The 21,733-nt window shown below is 38.3% G+C and overlaps 1 protein-coding gene across 2 annotated transcripts in view; it reads left to right on the top strand.

Moving 5' to 3' along the window:
• LOC129758614 (zinc finger protein rotund-like) overlaps positions 1 to 21,733 on the top strand; it is a 188,961-nt gene that overhangs the window by 90,146 nt on the left and 77,082 nt on the right. Inside the window, exons 3-5 of one of the 2 annotated variants that reach the window (XM_055756157.1) lie at positions 7,663 to 7,749; positions 17,035 to 17,083; positions 17,383 to 17,639. In XM_055756157.1, coding sequence (XP_055612132.1) covers positions 7,663 to 7,749; positions 17,035 to 17,083; positions 17,383 to 17,639 — 393 coding nt within the window. The remainder of the gene's footprint in view (positions 1 to 7,662; positions 7,750 to 17,034; positions 17,084 to 17,382; positions 17,640 to 21,733) is intronic. The other variant, XM_055756158.1, reaches the window with a different exon arrangement.

The raw sequence follows: 21,733 nt of genomic DNA, 5'->3' as shown, positions 1-21,733 counted from the left end.
GCTGGGCACCCACTTCCAGCTTTGACAAGCTGCCACTTCTCTCTCGGTTTATATTTTTCATGAAAATTCCACACAATCTAGTTCAACTATCCAACTAACACTCCACAAAATTTGAAGTCTTTCCAATGACGGGAAATTAAGATACAGCTATTCCCGTAAAAAAGGGAAATTTGGAACTGCTTCACTAAATTTGCTGTATCTTTGACAATTTTCATTGAAAAATTTTCAAACTTGATCCAGAGATGCAAAAACGTTTGATCTAATACCAGGCCAAGTTTCGTCAAAATCGATGAACGTGATCAAAAATGGTGCCGGATTGAAAATGAGGTTCATTATCGCCCAGCAGACGATTTCATTCTTTTTTGGACGGATGTTTGTATGGAAAACATCCTAATCAATGTATTCTTGGTTTTTCTTTCACAAAACCAACATTTATTACAAAGAATGTTGTAAATTGATAGGAACTTCATTCTTGCTTTGTTTAGAAATAGAAATTATTCCAACGGATCTGGTATTGAAACAAAAGAGCAGATAGAATATTCGCTTTAATTGTGGATCAAATTTGTTTATCCGTGTAATTAGCAGGTCATTACTGAAACTCTGTTCTTTTTATTTCGAACCCTGTTGGAACATTTTCTCTTTCGAAAGAAAGTACGTATGATGTTTTCAGCTATTTACAACATTCTTTGTAATAAATTTTTGTTTTGTGAAAGAAAAAACCAAGAATACATGAATTACGATGTTTTCCCTACAAACATCCGTCCAAAAAAAAAAATGAAATCGTCTGCTGGGCGATAATGAACCTCATTTTCAATCCGGCACCATTTTTGATCACGTTCATCGATTTTGACGAAACTTGGCCTGGTATTAGATCAAACGTTTTTGCATCTCTGGATCAAATTTGAAAATTTTTCAATGAAAATTGTCAAAGATACAGCAAATTTAGTGAAGCAGTTCCAAATTTCCCCTTTTTACGGGAATAGCTGTGTCTTAATTTCCCGTCATTGGAAAGACTTCAAATTTGTGGAGTATTAATTGGATAGTTGAACTAGATTGTGTAAAATTTTCATGAAAAAAATGAACCGAGAGAGAAATGGCAGCTTGTCAAAGTTGGAAGTGGGTGCGCAGCTTCGCGCGATTTCATTCTTTTTTGAACGCAACTGTATATTTGAAAATATTGGTGCCTCCACTGATTTGAAGAGTATGAATATTATGAACACAAAACTGTATTAGATTAGAACAAAATTAATTTACATCCTGGTCGTAACATAAATCACTTCATGTAAGTTTCTACTCAACTACAAAAGTGTTGTCTTCGGCCGGACACATCGATTTGCTTGACTAAAGTTTGCACCAGTGGAATGAAAAAAATTGTTTCGAATAAACAAATTGAGGAAAATTTTCTATGATCCGACAGCAAAGTCAAAAGTTTTTTCGAAGACAAAAATATTCTCAAGTTTGATGACTTATCTTCTGATAAATATTTGAGGGTGATATAGAGATACAAAAATTAATTTTTCGTTTGGTTTGCCATTTCGTTATATCAGGCATGTCAAACTGGGGGCTTTGGTCAATGCGGCCCGCGTAGCCCCGTCTTAAATTTCCACAAAATTCCCTACTACACAGAAGTATGCTGGCTTTCCTGCCACAAAATATTAAAAAGATTTTTTTTGCTACGAAAGGAAATAACATTATTTATGGAAATGAGAGGTGAACTGTTGAACATTTTCAAGCAGACGACTGGGTTCAGGGTTTGGCATTTGACGTTGATCTCACTGACCACCTGCAAGATTTGAACTAAAAGCTTCAAGGAAAAGAAAAAAATAATCATAACTGCTTGTGATGATGTTAAAAACTTTCAAGCGAAGTTACGGTTATGGATGAACCAAATTTCCAAGGAAAACCTTGTGCACTTCTCTACGTGTCAAGAACTGAAAAGATCAAATGAGACTGCATCACTTGGTAAATACGTACTTCACCTAGAATCGTTACTAGATGAATTCAAAAGCCGTTTTCTTAACTTTAATTAATACGAGCAAGAATTTTCGTTGTCTCCATTTTCGTTTGCTCCTTAAAATGCTGCTGATAATTTGCAACTAGAGTTGATAAAGCTGCAGTGCGATTCTTTATGAAAAGTGAAATACATTGAAGAGGCTGTACCAAAATTTTACAGCTATTTGCCTGAACGCTACGTTGAGTTACGGATATTTGTTTCCAGAATTCTTGCTATGTTTGCAAGCAAATAGCTATGTGAGCAGTTTTTTTTTTATGAAAGCTTCAAAAACTCCTCATCGTTCGAGATTATCTGATAAAAATTTATCATCAATAATGTGAAATAAATTTCAACCTGATATGAGGACAATAGATATAGCATTATAATATAAGAATGTTAAACATTAAAAGCTTACATAAAAATTTAATGCAAAATTTCATTCCAAGTTTACTTATAACAATATTGTTGAATTATTCAATATTGTTATAACAATATTCCATTTTATTGTATCTAATCTCCGCGAAACTAATATGTTATGTTTTCCAACTGATTTTGGCTGCGGCCCTCTACGTTATAGAAAATTTTTAATGCGGCCCGCACACTTAAATGAGTTTGACATGCCTGCGTTATATGTAGGAAAGAATGGGGTTACTTGGTTCCTTCGCTATATTTCGAAACCGGAATATCTTTCAAAGATCAAGAATGTTGTCGAAAAATGTGCTGAATAGAACAAAGATACAATGCTGTTGTCTAAAAAAAATTACAAAACAAATATTTATTGAGTTATTGAACTGTGTGTGAAAAATTAAACAAAATGTAACTTGAAGATCTTTTTTATGACTTTAAAGGTTTCCCACATGGAAAAAAACATATTCAATGTGTCAATAGTTAGAGTATAATAAGAGCTGCATTATGTAGGGGAGAGTGGGGTATCGTGGGCCATGGGGAAACGTGGGCCACTTTTAATGTCTCAGATGTGTGTTGAGACAAAAATTTCAAACCAACTGTCATCGTCGTCGCTTTGCGTGAGCATATATTCCTATATGTTGATGACTGAAATACGCATCATATGCTTCTTTTATTTATCAAGCTAAAAAAAGTCAGAAAAATTTACTTACATAATTAAAAAAACACCCGCTAATTTCATCGATGGGGAACCTAAAGTGCATAACAAAAATATGCTCATACGCTTATAATCTTAGTTTTGTCATGATCTTTCACGTGGAAAAGGAATTTTTGATGAAACATCAATTAGTCACACAAACGCAACCAATTTGCAAATCATAGCTTGTGGGGAATCGTGGACCATACATCTTGAATCACCTATATTTTTATGTTTTTATACACATTCAGAACTTAAAATACGTTTTTCCTATCTGCAAAGTTTTCTTATGCCAAATGAAGAGTTACGAAAAATATTTTGTCCATCCTATATAAGAAGTTCTGCCAAAGCGTTCGCGAGCCAGGTTTTGGAATCTATGCGATCATACACAGCTCTCTTTATTATTTCATCATCTGAAATTGCTTTAAAATAACGAAATGAATTAGGAAATCACAGTTTTGAGTCAACTCATAAACTTTGCATATTATTTGGTCAATTTGGATTTGGTGGCCCACTATTCCCCACCATTTTTCAAAATCCAAAAAATATTGCTTTTTTTCAAACAGTCAGAATTCAGGGAAATTAACTTATTGAAAATTTTAAAAAAATACCTTATGATACCTGGCAAATGTAGAAAACCACTAAATTTTTTTATTTTCATTTTATCTTTTATAATAAAGAAGTTATGGAAGTGGCCCATGATTCCTCACTCTTCCATATATTTTCATAGCAATAGTAAACTCTCATTTTTTAAAGAAAAAGTTTTCCAAATTGTATGTTATGGTTTGAATTGATCCCTAAAGTCCAAAAAGAAACATTTATTTGTCTTTTGAATGGATCGTGGCTTAACCACGAAATTACCAATACTTGTCCAATAACTAAGGTTAATCCAGTTATCACCTGACAAAAAATACTCAAAAATTGTTTTTATTAAAAAATTAGAATATATGTAATGACTGTGGGGTAGCAGAAAAACTTTCAGAATTCTCTTCGTATATATTGTATGTATATAGATACTTGTAAACAATTAAATGAGAACTAATATGGCAAAAAAAAGTCAACGGATCATTTATCTTTATGGTTTTGCTTGATTATTGCCATGGGTTAGGACACCTTGAATAAAGGGTATAAAGAATCAAGTGTCCTTTGGAAAAGATCAAATCTCCTTAAATTAAAAAAAAAATCATTTATATTGGTCCCACGAAAATACTTCTAGTTCGTTTACGGGTTCATGTATCGTTCGAACTTTTTGAGCGTATATACTAGAAATAACACGCTGTTAGAAAACTCAAAAGACGGCCAGCTGCTAGTTTTTTCTTAAACGATATGATGAAAACAAGAAAAAGGGATCAACTCTTCCCATTCTCCCCTACTGTTATCGAAATATAATCAATCAATGATACGTTTATATGCTTTTCTTAGTAACAATCCGAAAAATATGATAATAATACAAGTGCAAAGTTGAAGCGATTCTCCCCGACCTACTAGGGAAAATTTAAAACTACCGTCTGAATAACCAAAATTTGGTTTAAATTAATATTCTGCGAAGAATACCATTCTGTAGCCCATTTCATGTTGAACTCACTCTTTTAAGGGTTATGAAAGCAATAATGACCATAAATCTCTATTGTAGCATAGAAAAGTTTTCAATCCTCGAAAAACTGCAATCACATATGCAGGTAACGCGTCTAGAAACGAACAAAATATAAAATTTTGGAGAAAATTTTAGACCCCTGTGACGCAATCACCGATAATAAAAAAAATCCCAAAAAAAAACCTTGTTTGGAGTTTGTTACCACTGAGTATCATTTTCGTAAAATTTAACTTTTTTTCGGCTTATATTCTTATTATTTAAATTCTTTGCCATCATCGACTGTAATATTCGCAAAAAAATGCATTACAATTTTTAACCTGGAATAAGATGTTGACGTTTCGTGTCAATGTTCGGTGTCAAGATTTATTCCAAAGTAAAATTTGATTTCAGTTACGAAATTTGATGGTAATGGACTTTCATGGGGAGTTTAACCCGCAACAGAATTCTCTCCACCGTTCATACGGCCATGATTGGTTTCGCAACATCGTTGATTGTGTTTTTTATGAATATTTATTCTTAAAATTCTTCATTCGGAAAATGATGCTCTGTTTTCTGCTTACTTTTTGCAAAGATGATATTATACTAGGCTTCAACAGATCCGAAATTAATCCGAAAATCTTCCAACTTCAAAATCCGTAGCCTAGCATATTTAGATTTTTCTTGTTGCATCATACATTACGAATGTATTGTTAGTTACAAAACTGACCGCGCAGCCGATATCTTCTCTAAGTTAAAACATTTTAAGACGTTAAGGATTCAAATCCAAAATGATTTTTTTTTATCAGCGCTGAATAAAGAAAAAAATCTCTGTGAGAAATGAAATTCGATTAAATTATTGTTGAATGCCAAAAATTCAAGAACTAAGAGACGGTCAAATTTATAAATTACAAAACGTTCGTATGACACAGCAAGAAAAAGCAAAGTATGCTAGACTACGGAAGTTGACAAAATTTTCGGATCATTTTCGGATCTCTTGGAGCCTAGCAGAACACCATGTTTGCGAAAGGTAGGCAAAAAACAGAGCATCATTTTCGGAATTTATTATCATTTTTTGAAGAACACGACATGATTTCAACCCTGAAGTTCATACTTGTGAAATTTTGATTGAAAAACTTTGGTTCTGAAACATTACAAATGATCAACAATGCTTTTTTTAATTTTCAACAGTTAGTCTGCAACAGCATTCGGAATCTAAGAGAAAAGCTACGCATCATTAAAAAAATAAATCAACAAATATTCCGATAGTTTTCAAATTACTTAACACTTTAACTTTTATTAAATATCTTAATCCAAAGTAATTGAAGTTTCTAAAAATATTCTTGGAAGTTCCAATATTTTGCTAACAACTTGTTCATTTTGATCTGACGTCTTTTTTTTAGTTGAAACTTGAAACTTATAACAACTGTTGTACTTTATTCGTTCAAAGTGACATTTGAAAAAAAATATGAAAAAAATGCGCATATACACTATGAAAGCATTAAATTAGCTAACATTGAAAGCTGTAGGGTAGCACCAAAAACTCAGCACCCGAACATTTTTACTCGAGATAGCGGCCAGAACTCTTTGGCGTCCAATTTTTTTTCCGTTAAGCGTCCATCAAATTTTCCCCGCTTTATTCCGAACACACATCGACAGGACGCGGCGGGAAAAATTTAATCAAAGCAAAGTAACGAGATGCGGAAAAGAAAAATATTTGCTTGAACGAATTTTAAGCGGAACATTTTTAATTAGATTTTTTTTCCTGCGCCCGACCGGCAGAGTCCGTCGTTGCAGGCGAGAATTTTTATTTTTATTTCCAGCGCTTTCAACTAGCTCTGGCTCTGGCCAAAGGGAACGGGCTTTCTGGCTGCAGCTAGCTGCTGGTCAACTATTATCCGCGGAGTGTCCGAAACAGCCCTTCGCTAGAGAAAGAGTTTACTTAACTTTTTTTTTAATCGAATTCATAGCGTAATTTTCGCCAGACGAAAAAGTAGCGAACCAGATATGATTTTGGACTGTTTGCAAAGTTGAACAAATTTTTCGGTCCCACTCACTCTGGTTCGATATGATTAATCTTCTTGATTTTTTTTTGTGGGGAATTTTCGACGAAGTACTTCACTGGACAAATTTGATGAAATGGTGCGAAATTACTTTGGCAGTTTACAATTAGGAAAAATAGGATGAATAAATTTTAGCAACTTGATTCCATTGGGAGAAGTTTTGAAGTCCATTATGAATGAGAATGTTTTAAAGTTTGATCGAAGATCTAGTTTATAGAAATAAAAATATCTTCTTACATTTATTTCTAAATAAGCCAATCAGAAAAAATTATATTAAAATTACCTTTATCGCATTTTTTTTTTTCAAATTTCTTGTGCCTAGTTTTGGATTAGTTACTTATTCAAATTATTAACATTAATCCAAATTCCATTTCTTTTCTTTCTTATTTCCTGCTGCACCAAAATGCTGCCCGCTGCCTGACTAAATCGCTGACTGCCTTTTCCAATTTCTAACCATGGTGATCATCTGCTGGCTGATACTTCTGCTGCTACCTTTGGATATTGCTGCATCTTCCTGCTAACTAACTCTAACTGACGAATGAAAAAATTTACCCGGAACCAACCGGAAACAACATCAAACACAAATCTCTCCTACACCACAAAAATCACTAATCCTTTCTGTTTTCTTTTGCTTTCGCACCGCCGTTGGTTTTTCGATTACTTTTTTCTCCCGATTCCTCCCCCATTCGATTTTCCATTTTTTTTGTTGTTGTTGCCTTAACGTTCCATTTTGGTTTTCGATCCGATCCTTGAACGCGAATTGTGCGTTCCCATGCCAATATCCTGGATTATTCCAATAATCACTGTCCTCGAACCGGGTTTCCTTCAATGAACTCCTGGGATGAAAAAACAAACGATACGAACCTATTTCCCATCGTCATCGATTCCGAAAAACAAAAAAAAAACGCACTACTCAAACTGACATCTCCTCCAGCAATGCGGCCAACACACCAAGGATATGGACTCCTACAGCGGCTGGCCAGCGCCGAGAAACCACATGTCCATGAAGCAAGGATATGAGGTACCCCACTCGCCCACTTTTGATCTAAATTCACCCGAAACTTGACCAAAACCATCCACCAACGCACGCACGTGACGCTTTTTCATCTCTTATCTGAGAACCCCTTTGAATGTGTCTTTAGTTCCAGCTTGTAGCTATCAAACTACTACGTTCTTTCAGATCTTTTTGTCGGCTTTGGACAAACCTGTTTCTTGTGTGCTTTAAGTATCGTTCATAGATAACGTTTACTTTTATTTTCCTCTTAACACTTAACTGACATCTTTTAATATATTTTTCAGAGATTCTAAGTGACTCAGTAAGACTTTTTATTTGAAAATTACATGTAGTTTTGAAGAAAAATGACGTTTACTTCACGCAATACTTTCTGTTTTAGTTAAATCTAGATCTCTCAATAAAATCCTTAATTTAACGATGAATTGAACTGTTTTTTTTTTAATTCAATGGGGTTTTAGTTACTTGGGAAGTTAGTCAATTTTGATTTTTAATTTTTTTTTCTTAGAACCCTGAAATCTACTTGGAGCATCTGACCTTGATCTCGCCCAAAACCACATTGAAATGTTTCATAGAAATTGAGAAGTTAACGAAGCTACCTTCAGCGTATGACCATTTATGACTTCTACGTGACGGTTTGTGGTCTGACCTCTTTTTTTTGATGACTCCATTTTCGATCTTCTACTTGGCTTTAAGTCGATGGAGATTCCTGTAACTTGGACTCGGGCCCGTTAAATGACTTGTCCGGCATCGAGAGCTACTCTTCTGTAACGAGGGTATTACCTAATTCTCAAATACTTTTTTCTCACGTGGTCTCCTGTGGAGAAGGTCCAGTTTTATCCCTTCAGATTAACTAGGCGGTGAAGTTCTTCTCCAACGTACGCGAGGTTTCCACGCCATCCACTATACGGAGATTGTGCCTGAACTTTGTAGCTTCAACAGTGGTAACGAGTACTCTCTACTTGACAACTCTCTACTCTTAGAGTCAGTCAACTCCAACCGTACGGAGTATCTGTCTGGAGTTGCAGGACTTTCGCTATCCAGACGAACCTATCACCCCTCCATTACAATCATTATTCGCACAACGTTGTAGGTTATTAGCTGTACATATATAATAACTGAAGCATTCTCGTACCTTGGAAACTTGAACCCCACTTTATGAAGCGTTCGTGACCAATCAGGAACTGCTTTATGTAGACGTTCAAACGATGGATTAACTTCCCTCGCTTAGAACTGTCGCGCAGCTGCTACGAGTTTGCCACCTATGCCTTCGCGAACTCTTGAGCGTATTTTCGCACGTTCCGCGTGTTCTTGGTGCCCTAGCAATTGTTATCTTCATCTAACAAAATTGAAATGGATCGGGTGGTCACTGCAGAGTCCAAACTTGGCTAAATCTACTGAGCCTCCAGTACCGGGACGCATCGTATCAAGAACTACGGAGATCACTGACCCCTTCGACTCAATCGCACTGTTCCCCGCCTGCGTCTTCAGTCGTTCCGGTCCTGAGTTCGTTGGAGGCGAGGGGGTTCTTCAGACCGCTCTCACAGGCAAGTATACCCTGTTACGATGAGAACATCTTCCTCGCGTATCCAGTTTTCGATTCATCACAGATCAAATCCGCAAAGTCATCCAAACTCGGCTACATCTACTCGGCTTCCAGCACCGGAGCGCAACGTATCAGAAACTACGGAGAACCTTGAGCCCTTCGACTCAGTCGAGCTGATTCCTGCCAGCGACAACAGACCTCCATGCCCTGAGTTCGTTTGTGGTGAAGAGGTTCTCTATCCTGCGCCTTCAGACAAGTACGCTATTATCGACTGCTCTTCTCCAGGGATTTTTGTTCGTGTTCTGCATCCGATACATCTGATCCGATCAACATTTACTGCCAGAACGTCGGTGGCTGAACGACCGTACCTAAAGGACCGGAATTTTACTTGCTGTCAAATCCAAACTCCCAGGCCTGCTTTCGAGGACAGTTTCTTGGCCGCTTTGGAATTTCTTTGGACCCGCGTTGATCTCGGAGACCGGAAACTGTTCTTATGCGTATTGCACGTGCCTCCTGATCGTTCTGGTGAGCTGGTTGTAGCTGAGTCTTTCTCGCGCTCCAGGTGACTTTTTATTTCCGGATCCTATGCGATCTTCTTTCTTGGCGTTCTCCAACATCTTTCTAGACTCTTTAAGTACCGCGACTCTACGAGAGATCAACAGCTTCGAAATCGAAAACGGCCGTATGCTCGACCTCTGCTTTATTAATGAAGGGTTTGGTAATTCGATGATCGATTTAGCTACCGCTCACCTCGTTAAAGTAGTTCCCCATCACACAGCCTTAATGGTCTCATTCGATGTCAACAGATCTAATGCTCCGGTTGAGGAAACAGTGTCCTTCTACCAAGACTTTAAGAACGTTGACTTTGAAGATGAGTTCGATCTCTCTGATCCAAGTGCAGCAGCTGTGACTCTTTCCAACATACTCAACTACATAATCGATTGCCATGTGCCGAAACGGAGCGTAGCTACCAATACATCGATTTTTGGAATAATGATCCCGGAATCTGCAACCTTTTTGCCGAGAAGTTTTATATCATTTTTACGTCTGGGTCTATTTCTCCAGAGCAACTGAATATGGCTGTGAGAAATGTCTCACCTCTAGATTCCTCCATATTTGATATTCCAATCGACATTTTAAAAGCGACAGCGATGCTAAAAAATTTCTGCTTCACGGGTCCGGACGAGATACCTGCTATCTTTTTTAAATGTTTCATACCACTTTTGTTGACGCCTCTTAAGAATATTTTTCGAGCTTCGCTGGACGTCGCAATATTATTAATGCCGTTTATATCCGAAGATTTCGCGCTGGTGATTGGCAACCTTGCCAACTAGCGACGATAAAAAATCATCAAAAACCTCGGCAATCGGCAACCCTTTCCTTTGTTTGGCTCCGACACCTGGAAGATGTTTGATAGATGTCAACATGAAATGTCGTCAGTGATGTCGCCGTTGCTGATGTTGACGAAAACTCCTGTTTGGGGATTCAGCGACAATATTCCCCCCGCTTTGGAAAGAAGCTTGCATTTTTCTTGTTCACAAAAAGGGTTATAAGAGGGATGTGAGCAACTTTCGTGCTTCAGCTCTATGTGCAATTGCCAAACTGTTAGAATTGGTTGTTCTGGATTCCATCTTCTGCAAACAGTACTTCTTCAACGATCAGCACGGGCTCATGCCAAAAAGATCCACAACCTACACCTTCACAACCATTGTGTAATGGCGTTTTTTTTTTTGATTCCGGATTTGGCTCTGGAACCGTCAGAATAAAAAAACGATTTTCACATCCGGATTGCCATTTTTCCTGTCCGGATTGCACTGGACAGCAGATAGTACGATTTTGCTTGGCTGAGAGGTTCAAAATCGCGACAATCATCATTTTCCCGTTCATTATTTCAACTGTTTTGCTTTCAGCCAAGAACAGCTGTTTAATGTTTTGACAACAACGTTGAGAGTATTGGTGAACTTCTCGCAAAACTGACTTTCTTCTCAGGGCGACTCCGTCCGTTTTTCGAGCGAACCTAGGTTGCCTCTCAAGCAATAAACGAGCACGATGACAGCAGTTAGAGTGAACCTAGGTTGCCTCTAGTTTGCCTCCAGGTGAAAAAAAATACGGTATAAGATTGCTTTGCCATGAAGACCCAAACCGATGCCATCTATACAGATTTTTCTGCTGCCTTCGATAAAGTGAACCACGAAAACTCAACCGCTAAGATCGAACGCTTAGACTTCTGAGTATCCCTATGGGACTGGTTTCAAAGCTACCTAACAGGACGAAAGCTAACTGTTCAAACTGGAAATCACTTCTCAAGGCATTTCTTTGCTTCCTCCGGGGTCCTCAAGAAAACCATTTGGGATCGATAATTTTTGTTATCTATGTTAACGATGTACGATGTTATCTGCCTCGCTTATGATGATGACCTCAAACTTTTTCACACCATCACAGGCCAAGAAGTCATCGATCTGTTACTAAGTCAGTTCAACACTTTCGCGCTTTGGTGTGACACCAACTACCTGCCCTTGAATCGCAGTAAATTTGAGGTTATATCATTTTCTCGCAAGCGGAACCCGGTGTATGCGCAGTACACTCTCAGAGACGACATAATTTTCCGAGTAGAACACATCAGCGATCTGGGCGTTATCCTTGACCAACGGCTGGAGTTAAAGACTTAGACGAATTACGTTGTCGATATAACCTTCAGGAGTCTTGGCTTTTTGTTACGCGTTACCAAAGATTTTAAGATTTTAAGGACGTGTTCTGCCTAAAAAGCCTAGACTGCACCATAGTTCGCTAGATTCTTGAGTATGCAGGTGCTTTAGTAGAAGCGGATCCACTTGCATCGAGGATTGACTCTTCCGTGCTGTTGGAAGCTATTCTTCTCAGCGTGAGCCCCTGAAGATTTCCGAACCGAAATCTTTAGCTCTATGCTTCCATTCGGCTGAACAAACAAGGACCCATCGCGGTAGTAATTTTCAAAACTTTTAACCGCTTTGTCGAATCTTTTGACTAGACGTGTAGGTTGATTTTTTGAACGAATAAACTCAAATAACCCGCAAGATCAACGTAGCGTAACCACGGTTAGCGGAGAACAACGATAATCGCTGGTTCGCTGTTGTCATGGGTTCAATTCTCATCTAGGTACTGGGTGTTAAATTTTAATCTTAAGTTGTCCACGTTTATTCAGTCATTTTTTTTATTAGTTGATCACCCAGGTGGTAAATCCTTTTTACGGATTGCATTACAAGGCACGGCGAGCGACCGGGTCCCCCCAGTATGCTACTCTGGATCTACCCTTATGCCATAAAGTCCACCTGGGACCTCTGGTAACATGCCCGAGATGACAGACCAAATCCACGCCTAAGCGCTTATCGGCTAACTTAATTTCAAGTCAAAACTCCAGCATATATACCCTGCCTCTTGTTACGATTCAAGACTAAGGACCTCTCCTCTGACGATTCGAGGTCCGGTTTTTACTCGCAGCTCGAGGCTCGCTTGGTTTGTACCTATCGTGCGCTCCGCCTCTGTTCGAGACCACTGCGAGAGACCACTGGCCTCTCCTCTAACGACTCGAGATCTTGGCTCCGCTTGGTTTGGCTCGAGGCCCCCTCCTCTTTGCCCGTCCGTGTGCCGAATCAAGAGCAGTATATCCTGAACATGCGCCTTTCACAGCACACGTCCGGGACTTTACGAAACTACTCGGATGGTTCCCGGCGAAGACGTCATCCTACACCGACTCGAGTGACTCATCCACCGATGACGTGAAATGACTGCGCAGAAGGTCATGTCTGAGACTGATGGCCAGCAACACCCGGATAATTCTAGCTCAGTCGCAGAAGACCATTTGACTTATCTCAGGGTCGGCCAAAAACTAAAACAAACAAAAACTAAAGAAACAAACTGTGGGCTTTCTACAATCAAAACAATCAACAAATTAAAACTTGGGACGAAAAATTACTTTTATTTCAAAGAAACAAGAAACTATTTTAAAACTTTGATTTAACTATTTTGGCTTTATTAACCTCTCTACTGTGTGGTGTGGGTGTGTAGGGTGTGGGTTGGACGGTGGTCGATGACTCTGCGTTGGTGAGCGCTCACTTGTCACCTTTCCCGGGGTTGGGTCCGACAATGGTGGATTGTCGATGGCTGATCACGAACAGGAATGTATGACGTGATCAATTTGCTAAAATGGTGGCAGCTCGTCTGGCGTGACGAACGGTAAGGATTACGGCGTCTTCCTTCGTTGACGGGAATCAGCGGACCACGGCAAGACCGTATTGGCCGCGCTGAGAAGGGCTCTCCTTTATAGTTAGAGACTTCGAGCAACTCGAAGTCCCGAGAGATGGGCCTCCTTTGCGGTTATGGTCCTTCCTGAACCAGAGGCCAAAGTCTTTTACGGTAAGACGTAGACTACCGTCAGGTAATCTTGGCCGAATCGTACGACGGGATTCCTTAACAATAAACGGGGTGGCACAATAACAAACACTCTGGTTTCACAAATTTCTTGGCTGTTGGGGAACACACCTAACTCGCACGAACGCCGGAAGAAAAAAAACCCTGAGTCAAAGACCCTTTTTGGCGCGTTACTTCACTCATTTCTCCATCTTCTCCATTCAAAATTCTTTTAGATGAGTTATTGCACCTTGCATGCAACCTACATGCAACCTACATGCATTCGACCTTGCAACCAGTCTTGGTTGCAGACTTGTTGACGAAGATGCCACACGCCCAACTTAAAACTAACAGTTATTGTATTTGTTAAAACCTATCTTCTAAACATTTATTTAAAATTTGCCTAATCCTAACTAAATTAACAAATAGAAAAACAACAGTTCGAAACAACAATTAAAACAAAATGGAAAAATTACCTAAGGACTTTGTAACGACGGTTACATGTCTTATCCCCGCAGTTTCCGTCGTTGGGAGCGCGTTCTACTAAGATACTCCGCGGCGGTGGAGGTATCCTACACAACGTTCGCGACGTACCTAACAGCTCGGTATACGGTATCGGACGCACACAACTCGAATGCCCCCCGCCGAAAGGGCATACTACTCCGACCGTGGTCCGGTCTTCCTCCTCCCTTTTGGCTGGCAAACCTAGGCTTTTTGCCCGCCGTGTGCCGAATCGAGAGCAGCTTATCCTAGATTCACGTCTGTCACAGCACACGTACGGGTCTTTAACGCTTGCGACTCAGATGAATCCCGACGGTGATGTCATCCTACCCGACACGAGTGGCTCATCCGCCGGCGACGTGAGACCAGTCTACCGGAGAGTACTCCGCTACGTGGATACTTTACCCCTACGAGTTCGGCTGCGGAGAAATTCATGTCTTATCCCAACACCAACACAGTCGAGAAACGCATCGTATGAGGCCCGCAGGTGTTCTTGCGGTATTTTATCCCAGGCTGCCACGAGATGTCGCTTCAGGACCTCCACAACTTCATGTTTCTTAGAGCAGACTTCAGCCTCCAACATACTCCAAACAGCAAAGTCCATTGGGTTCAGGTCTGGCGAACTCGCCGACCACTCGGAGCTCGAAATAAACCCTGGAAAATGTTGCGCAATCCAAAATTGGGTTTTCTTCGCTTTTTAAGCTGGCTCCGAGTCCTGTTGGAAAACCCAATCCCTGGAACCCAAATATTGACGTGCTTACGGTTCAACGACATTCTGTAGAACTAGTTCCCGATATGTATTTTGGTTGATCTTCACTCCTTCAGGGACAAAAACCAGCGGAGTCCGACCATCACGGATGATTCCGGCCCAAACCATCATCGATGCTGGTTTCTGCAGCCGGGTGGCCGTCAGCAAGTCGGCATGGCTTCGTGATCTGTCTGGCAACCAAAGGCTGTCGTTCTGCTTATTCACGAATTGCTGTACGGCGATGAGTTTCTCGTCGGTAAACACGATATTTTTCAACCTTCAAATCTTCAGCAGTGCCTTCGCTCTTTTTACCCGTTCTTGTTTCTGCTTCACCGTAAGGTCTTGAACCTTTTGGATCTTGTAGGGCTGGCCTGAAGTTTATCTTTCAGGATCCGACGGAGACTTCTATCCGATTTATTTGAGATCCTCTACCAATTTATTGGCACCACGACGAGGATTTCTGGCGCTTCTTGACGATCTTCGCCATGGCAGGTGTCACCACAGTAGGTCGGCGTCTCCCACCATACCGTTATTTGGCACTTTCGGTCTCCAGGTATCTTTTAATCGAACGGTATACAAAACTTCTGCACACACTTACATCGGATTGCTCACGAAATATGTTCTTCTGCCGTTTGTCAGCTAGGAACAAGGCAACCACAGTGCTACGTTTCTGTTCGAGATCCATTTTTCCAGATAACACCTGATTACAAAAGTAACACTTACATCCAATGATAGCCAAGACTTAATGTAAACAAAGCGATGAGGGGTCGTTCAATACTGTTTCATGTGCAACGAAGTAATTACTGTTGAAGTAATGTTGCAGTTCAATTTCCGGATCCTGTATGGACAAGGAGAAATGTCTTTAGGAGATAGTTTTGCCGTTTATCTAGTCACATGAAAGCCCTGTGAGGTTCTGGCCCGATCTAGCTAGCTGCCACTACACCCGGGAGCCTTTTGATGTGTTTTCTTCGATATTCACGCAATTTATGAACGACCAACCCAATTTCCAATCCTCAAAGACCTACCACGCACCAGAAAGGAAAAAAACCAAATCACCAGCTTTCAGTTCTTTTCAGTTTCTTCCGGTGAAGCTCTATTAAAAATTGCTCTATCGACTCATTTGTTCCTGTGTGGGGGTGAAACTCGAATTGCATTTTCCCGAACATCCTGGCGAAGCATCCCAAAAAACCTCAATTTCCTTTCGCATCGAATCATCATATTCCAAGGACCCCCACGCCGATTGATGTTGTGTGAAGCTATGGAAGGGTAGAGAGAGTCAGACCTTCTGGAATGAGTGAGACGTTTTTGTGGCATATTCTGTTTGGTTTAAGCTTTGCGTTTTCTAGCATTTTTTTTCTGTGTGTTTCGCATCTCCTGTTTCTCTTTTAACTCAAACCATTTGACGGAAAAAAAACATTCCAGCCAAAGAATTGCATTCTTATTTTGCAATCACAGCTTCAGACCCGTTTTTTTTCTTTCCAACCTCCCTTCCTCCCTAAAGATTTCAGTTTTCAGTTGAGTGTGTGCCAACCAAACGCCTGGATCTGAACCATGTTCCATTTCCGGTGCTTTTTTATCTCTTTTTGCTTTTAAATGCCTCCATTTGTTGGATATGTAAGCGTTCATGTTTGTGAAGATTTTTCCTGTTTGGTTTTTATCTTTTCTGGAAACTTTGGTACAGTTTTACTAAGTAGCGTGAATGCAAATGAAGAGTATCATGCAATCAACAGGAATCATATGTTGAAGTTATAAGGATATAGAAGAGGCGTTGTATGTTACTTTCCAATTGCTTTGTATTTTATTTTTACTATTTTCTTGGAAATTGTAGCTAAAAATTTGTGTCAAAAGGTATCATGTTCAAGTCAACCAGATTGATAAGTTGACAAAAAATTTAATAATATCTTAAGAAGATTGTCGTACTTTAGTTATAAGTTATTGAAATTTATAGCGGTTGTTTCATAAAAATGCATATTTTCATAAGAAGGTAAAAAAGGATATCACTTTTCGATTATTTGTTATCAGTTAACAGTACCTTTACTAGTCAATAGAAAAAGAACATCTATACATAACATACTTGCAATATTAATAATTATTGTTTTTTCTTCAACTCTAGGCCAAAATGAACGCGGTTGACCATCATCATCACAATAATCTACAAAAAGGTAGGCAATTATCATCAACTTATCCCATTAAATATTATTTTAGGATTTTCAAAACAACCAATCTTTTTTTCTGATTGAGTTTATGAACATCGTTAGTTTGCCTCTAAATTTTACTTAAACATAGCATGCATCATTAAAAAAAAGTTTAATTTTTGGCTTTTTTCGGTCTTTAATTTTATGCAAACAGCTTGAATTCCAAGTCCGAAAAATAGCCAAAAAATAAACATTAACATCAAAATCGGTCGATAACGTAAACTTAACTAAAAAAAACTTTTTTGGGTCTTGTTTTTTTCAAAAAGGTCACATGATCGACGATGGCCGGCTGCTGGACCACCACCATCATCATCATCACCATGGAATGCAATCGGCGGCCCAGATGAGCCAACTCTATGGAGCCCGAGGAGCTCCCGGAGCCAACGGATCCCCCGGAGGTCACCACGTGCATCCGAACTCCGCAGCCCTCCTGGTAGTTCCTCAACCCATCAGCGCCACCAAGCTTGGACCGGGCCTTCCGAATGGAACAGGCCGGAAGTACCAGTGCAAAATGTGCCCTCAGGTAAGCTTAACTAAACTCTTATTTTAACGAAAGAATCAAAGTGATTATGAAATTGCTAGCGTTCGCAAAACAATTTCTTCTCTTGTTAAAAATTGAGAAATAGGATCAGCTCGTTCAGTGGTCATTACCACCCCCACCTCAATGAGCAAATGGGACCGGGGTTGAGATTTTTCCCTCATCCGGTTACGGGAAATGAACGTTCGATACATAATTAATGGGTCAGCCTTCAATCGTGCTGCGAGAGTGCGCTAATTAAAGGGACGGCTCCACTGGATGGACAAGCCGCCGGCACCCAAACTTCATCTTCTACTTAGCTAGCAAAGGGAAGGGAAAAAAACATATCCAAAGGTTTTCCATCGGACGTTGATTGACCTTCCAAGAAGGATAATCTTCGTCCTGAACTTTGAAACGGCAAGATGCAAAGTAATGATGATGAATAATTACTGGGTGGTGAAATGAATTGTTCATATCGAGCAAATGAAGCATGTTTAAGCCCAATGAAATTAGAAACCAAAATTGAAGAAAGCATAAATTACAAAATCATCTCTAAGTTAAAATTATTAAAAGAACTTTGTTTCATAATATTTTGCTCCTAGAATTTCTAGAAAATATGAAAATGAAAAAAGATGGTTAATTTTAATACATGCTAGTTAACTTCTGTTGATGTTTATTAATTCAAATAGTGGGCTCATTTGGAAAACATTTCCCAAGTAACACATGTTAATCCAACTGGCTTTTTTAGTTCAATTATTGTTTCATGAAGACTTTTCCATAGCATCCAATTTTCAAAACTGTTTTATTGTAACATAAGAAATGCTTCATTTATCGTGTGTTTTTTGAAAGTTGTAACACTATCATAAGAGTGTTGTAAAAAGTTGCAAAAGTATTGCAAAAGCTTCAATAAAACACATACTTTCCTGTTTTCATTAGGGCTTTGGTACCTGTTTTAACAAAGCACTCAATGCTCTTTTAAAACTAGCGCTCAAGCCAAATTGAAAAACTGTTTTATTGGAACAGTGGATTTAAGCATGATAAAACTAAGTGACAGATGACTTGACAATCGAGAAGAACTTATACACGCTTAAACTTTTTTACCTTTTTTTTGAGATAGCATAACCTGTTTTGAAAGGATTTTGAGTGATGGCTTTGAGAAAACTGGCTCTCATCTATATATATATAAAAATGAATGTTTGTCTGTCTGTCTGTTCCCTATAGACTCGGAAACTACTGAACCGATCATCGTGAAACTTGGCATCTGAGGGTTTTTGGGGCCGGGGATGGTTTCTATAATAGTTACAAACCGCTCCGACTTTAGGGAGGGAGGGCTTCCATACAAAATTTGTAGTTTTTCGAAACAAATTAAAGTCATGACATCCATTTTCTCGAGATTTTTTTTCCTTTCGGCGGTTTGTTTTTCGTCTCCAAGGTCGAGGCGTTGCGAGCCAACGTCGTGAGAGGATGGTAACCATGACATAGCATACTGATCAGTGGGAATATTTTGGCGCGTATTTCTCAACCAAGCATATTTTCAATGCAAGGGATGGCGATATGAAGCCTTGATGTGATTTTTTTCTACTTGATTCCTAGCTCATTTGTACAGCACATGGTTATGAATGACGCCTAGATGTGATCCAGATTGACATTTTGCCGATCGAATAAAACATATACATTATTTTTGCAAAAATCTGAAATTGAAAAGTCATTGAATCCATTTTTAGAGATTTTCTTTTCTTTGAGCGGTTTGTTTTTCGTCTCTGTGGTCAAGCAAACGTCGCGGTCGTCGCAAGTGGATAGTAACCAAAGCATACTGTTCGTTGATCGCTGGAAAAATTTAACTATTAAGCGCCTGTTTCTCAACCAGGAATTTGAAGAAGATAAAAAAAATCCGATCCGACACATGAACTGATCAAGAGCCTTTTCTTCAAATTGGATAAGATAGGACTGACGTGTGCATAAGTGAAAGGTATCAGTGAAGTAAACTTATTTTTATTGATAAAAAGTGAGGGAATTCATTTTCCGAAAAAAATTTCATTCAAGGAAGACTAGAGCATGTTCAAACGTTGAACTTTTCTCTGTTTTCTTCTAGAAATTTTTACGTCGGCCCAAATACACAACTGATACGAATTAAAAAATGAAAACTGGAGCTTCTGCTTCTAAATAATTCTGAAAAAAAAACATCGTACTTTTTGCTAACATACCAATTCAAGTACGTACTTAACATGAAAAGTGTTTTTTTGTTACATGGCTGCATAAAAGAGACTTTTGATTCGCTTCTTTTTTGAAAAGTGAGACTTTAGAACTGATATTCAACTGGAAGCAAAACTTTTATGAGAAATTTTTACTATACCCTTAAAGTGTTAAAAATAATATTTCCTCCTGTCATCTTGCCCTGTCTGTCTTGCCCCACCGTGTAGGCAAGGGCAAACGTCGAACTTTTAAGAAATTCATCTTCAAAATGATTCAATATGTTGGATCGACCAGAAGGGGTATTCTGAATGTTGATACGCAAATGGATATTAAAAATTTTTAACTGTCTTTGTAATGAAGGTCATTTGCTCTGAACAGCATTCGTTAAAAGTGGAGTAACAAACATAAATTTATACTACAGGAATACTGTAGATATATCCATATATCAATGAAACTTGATAAAACAAACAAACAGAAGTACGTATTAGATCAATTTTAAAGCAATTACTCTTACGCATCTGAAAATAAACTTTGCATTTACACTTGCCCCAATATACGGGACAAATGTTAATTAAGAAATTTGTTTTCGCCAACATTTTTTAATATTTAACTTTCAAAGAGAAAATAAAAAAAAACACGGAGAAATTATTTAGTGATGCAATTGATACTTTTGCTTTAATAAATTTATTTAAAAAAGAGAAATTTGCACTGTATAAAATCGATAATTTTCATACCATGATAAGAGTTGTTTAAGAAAACTTCAAGCTATAATGTATCATGTTCACGAGTTTGGCATATGGCGAAACATTTTTTAACATAATTTTGGCACAAAAAGGATAGATATTCAAACTGCTTCGAAGGGCGAGGATGCTGAAAAAAGCTGTATGAAAATGGTTATTAAAAAAACCTTTTCATCGTTTTTTTTTTAAATTTCTATAGCTTTTCTCCATAAAGTACAATGCGAATCTTTTTCATCCAATCAGAAATTTATGTAAACTCAAGCCGGGTTAATCAGCCTACCTTCTTCAAGCAGTGGGGGACAAAATTGGAAAAGATGGGGGAGCTCCTATGTAAGTTTAAGATAAAGAGCTTTTCAAAGAAGGAACCACATTTTATAAGAGGGGTTTTTGCGTACGGATATTTGGCATACCTCAAAAAAAGATGTTAAAAATGTTTTTATGGAAGTTCGTAACTTTCCACTTTGGAAAAAAAAGGTGAAAAATCCATAAAGTTTTACATTATTTAAGTCATTATGAAGCTTTAAAAACAGAGTACAAATTTCAGATATTGAAAAACAAATTAAGAGATCAAGTTTCAGTAAATAATATATACAATCTTTGAATTGCAATTCGGAACTCCAACTGCAGCTCTCAATTCAAAGTGGTTGGATCTGAACTATGATGGTTGACTTAAAAAAATGCTTACAAAAATCTAAATTTGAATGAATTTTTACAAATTACATTTATTTTTGGAATGTGTAGCAAAGCACACCGGGTCAGCTAGTAATGATATAAATCAATACAGCTAAATTTATCGGAAAACATAAAAGCAAATTTGGTGCATCCACATTCAAATTTCATAGGAACCAAAAATCAGTCCACATAATCACTCAATTCTTAGGGTTCAAATAAAAGCGCACTGTGTAAATGTGTAAGACAATTAATTTGATCTTGATTAAATAATATTTATTAGTAATTCTAAGTATGCTGTTTCAGTTGAATAAAAAAGAGTATTTTTAGTTCATATAACGACAGTATCCATAGACTAACAATTGCAACTGAATCCAGTGCGAATGGAGTTTAATCCTGAAGAATTACTCTTCAGATAGCGCTTCATTTAACGCCGAATGAAGTTCTTGTATTATTTATAATTCTCTGTCTCTCACTGCACAGTTAATCTTTATTTAC

The sequence above is a fragment of the Uranotaenia lowii genome, chromosome 3, assembly GCF_029784155.1.
Source record: "Uranotaenia lowii strain MFRU-FL chromosome 3, ASM2978415v1, whole genome shotgun sequence".
In the NCBI taxonomy this organism is placed as follows: Eukaryota; Metazoa; Arthropoda; class Insecta; order Diptera; family Culicidae; genus Uranotaenia; species Uranotaenia lowii.
Note: the sequence above shows the minus strand (reverse complement) of the source record. Positions and strands in the feature narration are given on the sequence as shown.